At 39.2% G+C, this 10,376-nt stretch overlaps 1 protein-coding gene across 1 annotated transcript; it reads left to right on the plus strand.

The window, feature by feature from the left end:
* Positions 1 to 9,542: 9,542 nt before the first annotated feature.
* Positions 9,543 to 10,115, plus strand: LOC126232977 (gustatory receptor 23a-like). The gene has a single exon (XM_049942832.1). It carries the CDS (start codon positions 9,543 to 9,545, stop codon positions 10,113 to 10,115), a length of 573 nt encoding a protein of 190 aa, XP_049798789.1.
* Positions 10,116 to 10,376: the final 261 nt, after the last annotated feature.

Consider the following 10,376-nt stretch of genomic DNA (forward strand, 5'->3'; position numbering starts at 1 on the left):
TAAACCCATGGTAGCTTTTATTGATAACTATATGGTAGGTGGCTGTGTATGCAGTAGGTGTGCCTTATGCAGAGATTAAGTATGGGCTAATGATAACAATGTTAAAGTGTACGTATAAATTTCAGTGAATCATTATGTCTGCTTCTGTACCAATAGGAAACAGAGAGAGATTAGAGGAAGAGAGAGATTGTGTGTGGGAATTAAGATGACAGCCTAGGAAATATGCAGGCTCATGGGTAATCCATTGTGGCCACACATAGAGTGACCAGACAGTAGCCGCAATCAGTATTCTTGCAGAGACTACAGACATCTGATATACAGAAGTGTATACCCTTACATGGAAAGCACATTCCCGATAGTCGTGACATATATATCCACAGACAGAGTGACCAGAAAGTAGCTGCAATCAGTATTCTTGCAGAGATTACAGAGAACCTCTGACAGACAGAAGTGTATATCCTTACATGGAAAGCACATTCCCGATGGTTGTGATATATAAATTCATATTTAGCCAGATCATGAGGAAATTTGATGTAGTATGGATGTAACTTGCATCAACTGTTATTTACCGGGTAGATGGGTGTCCACCTGCTTTCCTGAATCAGAACATAAATTGTGTGTCTGTCTCTGCTTATTATCTACACTTCATTCACTGCACAAGTAGCTGAAGAAACATTTAAAGAAACAGGTCCCTACGAACTGGAAAGAATTTTCTTATCAGTGCCCCATAAGAAAGTTACCTTGTACTTTCTGGTGCGCCAGTTGACTAAGGAATCTTTGTCTAATGGACTAAAACGAAGTTCCTCTCTTTCTGAAAAAGGCAAGCAAGTTACTATTTTTGTGTCATAATGATTAGTATCCTTAAATGTCATTTAAACTGTAAATTATTTTTGCTGAATATCTTACTATTTTCTTCTGTTTCCAAGCGTTTAGTTAATATATTACTCTGCTATTCACATTTAATCTTTTAGTAATCCTTTTTAAAATATGGTAACTTTTGCAATATCATTTGGTTCCCTAGAGTTTTATGTGCTGATAACGACTATAGTCAATGTTATACAGCAAGGATTTGATTTTGAATATTTAACACAAATTGTTTTTTCATATTGTGATGTTGGTATGTTCTTCAGGCCATGATTCTGATTAGTTAACATTCTTTGCTTAGTGATATCGTGGGTTGGTATGGTCTTCAAGCACAGATTATGAATAGGTAACGTATTTTAATCATAAATATCACCCTTCTGATATGCTCTGCAAGACCTAGTTGGGGATCACGAAAGATAATTGTTCACAGTAAGCTATAAGTCATTACTATTTTATGTCCTGAGTATTCAGTCCTTTGTTGTAGAGATAACGTTTACTCATTTATCACTATTTTTTCTTTGTTTGGCAGTATATTAGGTTATCATGATCATTTATCACTATTTTTATTTGTTTGGCGGTATATTAGGATATCATGATGGAAGTTGTAATATCCTCTGATTGTATAATATGTAGTATGCTCCACATCTTCTAAACTCATAAAGCGGGATGTGATGAAAGATGCCTGTTTGTTGGGGCTTTTATGTTCTTACCACTCATATTACCATTTTCAAGAACTATAATAATTTTTAGAACTATGTGTTAGATATTGGATTAACCAGTTCTAATATATATCGATTAAGATACTCATGTATACTGGTTGCTTAACTGATGCATTGGAATTTAGACTTCAGTGAGACAGTTAGCCATCAGGCAATATCGTTTTCCAGTGATTGAGAATGTTATGTGCTACCAAGGTATATAAAGAAAAGAAAGTAGACCATTAAGGCTATTGGTGATTAGAAAATTCCCAGATGCCCTTGATCACTGTGATGTCATGACTCTCATGGCTATGCATTTGGCAGAACACAGAAGTCGTGATGTGCATCCAAGGCTAATAACTCGTTTCGTGTCTATCATAAAGCGGGGTGCTGTGGCACAAGGCACTGATATTGCTCGAAATGGTTTTCCCAAAGATACGATCTGCAACATGAATGGGGAGTTTGATGCAGACATGTGATCAAAGTGAATATGACAACTGCATGTGTGTGTTCAGTTCATTTTCCCTCTGAAGTTTATGAACAACATTTGAGATATGAACTTCTAGGGTCACCGTCAAGAACGAAGCTGCTACCCCCAACAATCCCCAACATAAGCATTCTAAACTGGAATGGGGAAGCTATTACAGAAAGCAAAGATAGACGCAGAAAGATATCACTCAAAATAGTTATGTCGCGAAAGTTACATTAAAATAGTGTCAAACATAAAATGAATGGTTTTTTTCGTGAGGTACTGGGTTCCCAAATGACAGAGCAAGACTCTCTATATTGTGTAGCAAAGAAATAAATTATAGTGTTCTGGTTCATTAGCTTTTGCTGCTGTATACTATGGCTTCAGTGCTCGTGGAATAAGCCGACAATTTTTTTTGGTATTCTCAAGATGATTTACCTATTTCAGTGTAAGAATATAGTACAACTTGCGACTGAGCTCTTTCACCTGCAAATTTCGTGTCCTGCTCTAAGGCCTTAACAACAAAAATATATTTAACACTGACTGCGTAGCTCGATTGATTTGATATGTTCAGGTAGAGATCGAAATCTGTCGACTACTCTAAATTTTATGTTTAAATTTTATCGAAGAAAGCTGTAGCGGCGATTTCTGTCACTCGTACTTATAGCTTTTGTCTGCTATTTATTTGATTGATGATGAGAAATTAATGTTGTAATAAAAGTAAATTCATTCCTTGGAGATCTGGAAGTCGTGCACAACATTGCGAAGCAATAACTAGGTAAAAACGACCTCTCACGACTTTAGAAACTGTGTCACCCAAAGTAAAGAAAGACAATCAGACCACAGAAAACGATCTCCTTCATAAACACATTGAAATCATACACAAAGATTCATAAATTAAGGAACTGAGGGCTGGATTGAACTTTTAATAAAACTAAATGCACAGAAAGCAGCACCAAAGAGATGTGATGTAGTCTTATGAAGCTAAACAAAGTTTCTTCGCCGTCTTATTTCGTTAAAGCGGACAGAAAGGTCTTCTGACACGAAAGGAAGAAACCAAATTACATAGAACTCTGAGCAGTGTGTTGCCAGAATGTTTTACATCGCAGCAAATACGATGTCTGTTGAACGAAAGCAAGAGGGTGAATTGGAATTCATAGGACATTGCGCGTGTACTGACTTCAAGAGCTCAATCGCCAAAACCATATGGTTACTTGCGGAAGCGAAAAATGTCTTTGCTGCGCAGCGCATCACTTCGAAACTGGACGAAAGAATTAAAATAGAGACTGGGTACTCTCGAATAAATCCTATGTATATTGAAGACTAAGTCAAATAGTTGTACTACCCGAGTGAGACTGGAAGTTTTGACATTTTTGGAAATGAATGTTGATGTTCGCGTGTGTTACGATTCGTCGGAGGACTTAGTAGTAGTTGGTCCACATTACAACGTTGACGTTTGCATATTCCGTGGATTGTGTAAGCTGTGGAAGCAACCAGTTTATTACAACTTCAGTACAATTATTACCAGCATTTTGCTTCATAGTATCATTAAGGGAGTTGAGAAATCGGGAATAAATGTTGTAGATGTAGCATATGATACGACTGGATAAAGTATAAAGGTTTGCAAGGAATTGTGTGTGGATGCAGATAAAATATATATTGTGTATCTAGCGGACGATGCCAGGAATGCATAGGGTTTCTTCAGTGCATCACATCTGCTACATTACTGAGGATAATTTTCATTAAGCTACCTAATGGGTCCTAAATAACTGAGGAAGCTATATAGGACTTTTATAAACATAGGAAAGTGATCTAACGATAACGCACCGCATTAGAGAAGAACTCATATGATACTGGACCAGCGCACGCCTTTTTTTTCACTTCGAATACCTTAGGCTTTGGCGTATGTTCTTCATAAAGACATTGAAAGAAATTTTTCTGAACCCGTTGATTACATCTTTGATGTCTTGAACTCTAGAGTTCCCAAAGATGAATAGTGTTGCTGATTTGGAATGAACCTCACAATTCAAGAAAATAGACTAAAGAGGTTTCTAGACATTTATTTGACAGTGTGAGATGGCGATAGTGACAGATTTTTGCCTTTTCAAAAAGTTTTCATGACGTCAACTAAATCTGTCTCCGACCTTTTCGAAAGGAAAGTAAACAGCACATTAACGTCCTTCTTGGAAAACTTATATTCTACGTTAGAGAGATTGTGAACATTTTGTAATAAACCTACTCCATCTGAACTAAGGAATAGAGTGCGTCTCCTTAAACTGACGGGAAACGCAAGTGATATTTCTTTCTCTGGAAGTCCTCCGGTTACATAATAATGAAATGCAGAATCTTCTAGGTGTGACGTCGACTCAGATGCTGCAACCCTATGTCTCATTACCAGTGAACCCTGTGTTGTTGATTAATCGCCAGTACAGTAAAAGCAATCCCAGGAACTGGGAATCTGGAAGAAAATTTATTAACGAATGTGGTAACAACGTGCCTCGTTCTTGCAGATGCGGTGAAATACATGGCATGCTATACTGCCTTTAACTACTAAAACAGTGATAAATCGTTAGATTTTCCAGCAGCAGAAAAGGATGTATTTGAAGAAGAGTAGAAGAGTTTGTTGCTTTTGGTGGAAATGGATTGTGCAAGCTCTGTCCTCTATTTGGAAACAAAAGTTCCCTGAAATTCATTACACAGTTATTTCTCTTAACGGAATAAGAAGAACGTGTATATGGATTAGGTATCTGAGTGAAGAAGTAAAGTTGGAAGCTACGAAGAAATGTGGCATAAGGAGGAAGTAGCTATGAATTGCATCTTCAGCTGGTAAACAATAATAGATATCCGAAACAGGCTACACTTAAACCAGTTTCTTCAGCAATTTTTCATCTTAGTTATCATTTACTTAGTCCTAACGTACATGTGTCATGCCACTTGATTCGTATAACTGTGTACTGAACGAAACGTACCGTAAAATGAATGAGTATCACGCCACGGCGTCTGAGGCGCGGCACGTTAGGCGTATAATCACACTGCCGTTCTACGCTTTGCAGCCATACCTTGATGTCAGGGTCTGCAGCCAATAGAATGCTTTTATGTAGGAATGGTCCCCCTGATGTGATTCCTCCTTCGAAGGAATTCAAACATTAGATTCATTGTACAGGTCCTCTTAGTGTAAGACATGTGTGTTTCTACAGTTAATAGTTCAGGAATAATGTTGTTCCCGCGTTATTACTTTTGTTTAATGCGGTGACATCATCTTGAACAGTCCACATGACATGCAAAACGACTGGTAAAAAGATTCCAATTCATATACAGTGCTGAAATACGCTCTGCAGTTTGAGATTATTCTGGGTGTTCATCTGTATCAGTCTGCACACCTACATACTTTGATGTATTCATATGCAGTGGAGGAGCCTTGAAGACGTTGTGAATTATCAGGTATTTGGAGACTGACTGCAACATCATTGTAACTTCATTTCTTTCTGTTACGTTTCCAGTTCTATCATGTTAAGGACATAAAAAGTACAAGGTTTGTTTTGTACTGATGAAATGGATTATATTTCCATTAATAGAAGCATTGTTTTGTAAAGGGTGATGTAGGGATAATTTTAGTTATCAGAATGTAATTCGCTTCCATGCATAAGATGTATAATATACATATTATCCACAGCAAGTATTGCACAATGATTCACTGGAAAGTCCTTCTTTTCATTCCTGCTCCACTTAAAAGTGTTACAGATAGCGAGCCACATTATTGTGGTCATGATACAAGTGAAAGTGAAGGCTGACTAATTCTGATGATTAAGTTTGTAAACATTGAGCCATGACTGAAGGCTGACAACAGAATTAAATAAAATATCTTTGCATGCTAGCTAGTTTTTCAGGAACTGAATAAGGCAGGATAATGTATTTTGCTGTGAGCTGAAGTGTTACGTGTGGTAGCACCATGTGACGTTCGAGATACTTTAGAGCACTATTAATTGATTTGCGAGGAGAATAATTACTGCAGTCTCATTAAACTGATGAATACATGATAGGGGGAAGTGCCCCACAGCACAGCACGTTTCTATAAGTGAGAAGTTAACACATGTTAGCACAACTTGTTGTTTCACAGAGCTATTCACACATGTATTCTGTGTTCTCTGGAAGTATGCAGACACTTATCATCCCTTTTCGCTAATTTATATGGATTTAACTTCTATTTTTCACAAATATAACATATTTCACTTTGCGTATCACGAATTGTAATAGCATTTAAAGCTTCACGCACTACTGGAGTATGCCTGCCTGGGAGTGGAAGGACTGGGCCAAATAAGGGATGGACATCATTCGTAACCAGTGTTATATTAACAATTGTCAGAAAACAATTTTATGAACTAGGCCAAAAGAACCTTGACATATTACGCAGTATTATTTAAGAACAATTACTTATAATACATCAACAATGTTATCAAATATTTAAGTGAGATCAAATAACAAAAGGTTATAGTATTAATTCAAATAGTTGCTCTCAAATCTCCAAAAGTCATTCATGAGGACACCAAGTAAGAAAATTAGAATTTACTAAAACATTATTCTCTTTCCAAAAATATACAAGTCTTTTGTTCCAATCGTTATTGTTGATATATTCACAGCAACACATAACAACCTCTTTTAAGGATCCAAGAAAAATTCTTTGAATAGCAAGGCCACAACCATATCTAGAATGTGTTTCACTTACAACAACAGGAGGCTGAATCGAGTCCGTTATAGAAGCAGCAGGGTACAAACACAACAGTTTATAAGAACGCCAGTTGTTCTCGGTACCTAAGGAACGAACTAAATACAGCTCACCGGCATACAAAGACACTGTGTGATGGCAAACAGTGGACGACCATCAAGCCGCAAGGCGATATGTTGATGACGACGACCCACCGCTAGCCTCCAGACCTGGTGGACCAAACAGCCAGTACATTGCCCAACAGACCTGCCCTGACCATGCTGGTTCACGGACTGCCTATCCCGGAAAACGGCCAGAACGTCACTCACGGCAAACGTGCCACGCCTGCATCACGCCAAAGATTCTGTTCCAACAGATGTGGTTCGAGCTATCGATGCGCAGCTTTTCAAGAGACATACAAGTACGCTTTTGAAATCTTTTGACAGAGTGGTCTGGACTGTCATCCCAGAAATTATGAAGGCAGTAGCAATATAAAACAGAAAACAGAAAGTTGTTTAAGACTTCTGCGGAAACCATACTGTAGTTATAAGAGTCGAAGGACATGGGGGGGTGGGAGGGGGGGGGGCAGCAGTGGATGAGAAGGGAGTGTGACAGGGTTATTTCCTATCCGCTATGACAACCACTATGTACAATGACCAAGAAATAAAGGAAACTGAGGATAAATTTGAAAAAGGAATTGAAGTCGAGGTTGAAGACTGATGGCCAAAATAGTAAGGATAAATACGCAGATAGGCAAGAGCAGGGAAAGCGCGGCAGAAAAAGGATTTATTAATACCTAATACAAATTTAAGCTATAGGATGGTTTTTTTAAGGCTTTTTTTGAGGGTGTAGCCCTGTACGGAAATGAAACGTTGAGTGTAAGTAGTTCATACAGAAAGTACATAGAAGCTTCTGAAAAGTGGTGCTACAGAGGAATATTGCAGATTAGGCGCATAGATCGGAAAACAAATGACGAGTTATTCAATCGAAACGGACAGAAAAGAAATATATGGTACAACTTGATTAAATGAAGCGATTGGTTCATACAACGCATCCTGAGGCATGAGGTAATAGGTGGTTTAGCAGAGGAAGAAGTGGGGAGTAACAGTTGCAGAGGAGAACCAGTGTATGAGCGTAGTAAGTGGGTTAAAATTAATGTGAGTTGTAGTAGTTATTCAGTAATTAAAAAGGGTTCCACAAGTTGAGCTGGAGTGCGAGAGTTGTGCCGAACCAGCCTGCGAACTGGGAACCGCAGTACCAAAATGTAGTTTTATATTGCTTCGTACTACATTTATTTAGCAATTTTCATCATATTTTTTTGCTTTCTTTGAAGACTGCATGAGTTTTCCTCTAACGGATCCTACTAGAATCCGCTATGATCGAAAGCCGAAAGGCGGAAGAAATACATAGAGGTCCCAAATGAAGAAAACAGACTTGAAGACAATGTTAGAGAAAAAGAAGTGAAAGTGAGTGAAGACGAGTTATGAGAAATGATACTGCGAGAAGAATTTGAGAGGAAGGTGAAAGACGTCAGTCAAAACAAACCTCGTGAGCAAGTGACGTGCTTTCAGAATTACTTAGATCCTTTGGGAACCAAGCAAGACAGAATGTTCCGCCTGCTGCGCAAGATATCTCAAAGAAGTATACTTCCCCCAGACAAAATAACAGCTGATATCAAGAAAAAATGTATAAATTTCAATTCTAAGAAATAAAGTGTGATCCAGATAGAAAAAAAATTGCCTATAAGTGCATCGTAGCTGCAGATGTCTAAGACTTCTTGTCTCCCATTATACAGTTCAAGTGATCTGCCCTGTCTTTGCGCAGATAGCGCTATGTGTCTATAGTCAGACGACTTATCAGGCAAAACGGTAATAGACAGTACAAAAATCTCTTTCTCGTGAATCATTCTTAGTGTCAGTTCAATCCACATCTAAAGTGCTACATTGATTCATCGGACTCTAAATTTATAAAGGTCTGTTTCGCACAGGATTCATACAGGCTTCAACCTCTCAAGTTAATGATTCATTAGCGTTAATGACTCATTACTGGCGATCATGAAATTACATTTCGATCGTTATACCATCAGCAAAATTGGAATTGTCACGTTGTGCCAGAGCACTAGGTCATAACTCAGTAGTGACAGCTGTTCGCTTACACGAGGGTAGCTCGCAGAATAATGAGCAGTCCTCACACCTCTGTTTCTCAAATGAGTGGTCATAGCTTCGAAAGTGCAGTGAGACCATTATATCTTTTATTTCAAATCTTTGGTTTGGTTCCCATCATCAGTGCCAGCAAACATTCTCCAACTTCTCTCTACAGAATGTCGGTAAAGAGAGTCATAGGCTACGTCATATGTTTGATGTGGCTCATCTGTATCAGTGGCTCTGGTCTTTACTGCAGTTATTTAGTAATGCATCATATCATAATAAATCCACTGTTCCCTATGACAGCGCGCTTTGTATTTGTCTCATTTGTTTTACTATCTGTTTCGGAACCAGCTACAATTCTATGCAGATCTCTGTCTACCGGACATCATATCGTTAGTAGCATAATGGAACTGTTGCAGCAGGTAGATGTGTTGCTCGCTGTGCGAGATCACACTTACAAAATGGAAATATATCGCAAAACGCGCCAAAGAGCAATTTTACTTTTCATTACAGTGCTTGTTTGCATTGTCATACCACAGAGCATTCTAGCAACCTGTTTCTTCAGACATAATCCAATAAGCCTCATCTCTATCTGCCTACAAGTCTTGGTCATGATCTGGCGAGTTCAGTTCTTCGCCGTTGTGCTGGTACTCCGACACAGGATGGGCATCGTCTGTAGACAGCTGCTGAGGAGTACCCGACCGCCGGCGGGCAGCGAGGCTGAGCTGGAGGAGCTGGCGACGCGTGCAGGACAGCCGGGGGCGGCGAGGGCGGTGGAGGCGGAGGTGCGGCGGCTGCAGCGCGCCAGGATGGTCCTACACCGCTGCTCCCGCCTTTGCAGTCTCCACTTCGGACCCGCACTGTTGCTGTCCGTCTTGGCAGATTTCATCCTTATGACTACCACTGCCTATTGGTTAATACTCTTGGCACAAGAAAGAGACAAGAGTACGGAAATACTCGTGAATCTATTTGAACTTACTAACACATTGTGTCGCCAGCTGGCGGTGTGCTGGGTGTGTTCCTCTGCGGCTGACCACGCCGACAGAGCTGGTCTGTTGCTGTCGAGGCTGCAGCCGCTCCTTCGCCCTGGCCCAGCAGTCGATGTTCTGCAACTGCCAGTGGAGAGACTACGAGTTTCTGCCATGGGGTTCTGTGACATCAATCTTCGTGTCTTCACAGCCACTATTAGTGCTGCTGTCACTTATCTCGTGATACTTGTACAATTTCATAAGTGAAGCACTTCGTATGATCTTTGCTTTTAATTGTGCACTGTACTGATGCTATCATTGTTCGAAACGTCTTTCAGTTAGTGACATATTACTTAATAGCTGCATTGTAAGTATAGGTTATTCTTCAATTACTGATTGTGTTTTTATTATTCAGAGGATTGATAGACGTGTCCTTCTAAAGAAACAAATTGCAGTAAAAGTTTTGCAAGCTATTTTCAGTAATGTGTGTATTTATTTAGTTTCTTCCTTCAGCCTGCATGATAAATG

The sequence above is a fragment of the Schistocerca nitens genome, chromosome 1 (genome assembly GCF_023898315.1).
Source record: "Schistocerca nitens isolate TAMUIC-IGC-003100 chromosome 1, iqSchNite1.1, whole genome shotgun sequence".
NCBI lineage: Eukaryota > Metazoa > Arthropoda > Insecta > Orthoptera > Acrididae > Schistocerca > Schistocerca nitens.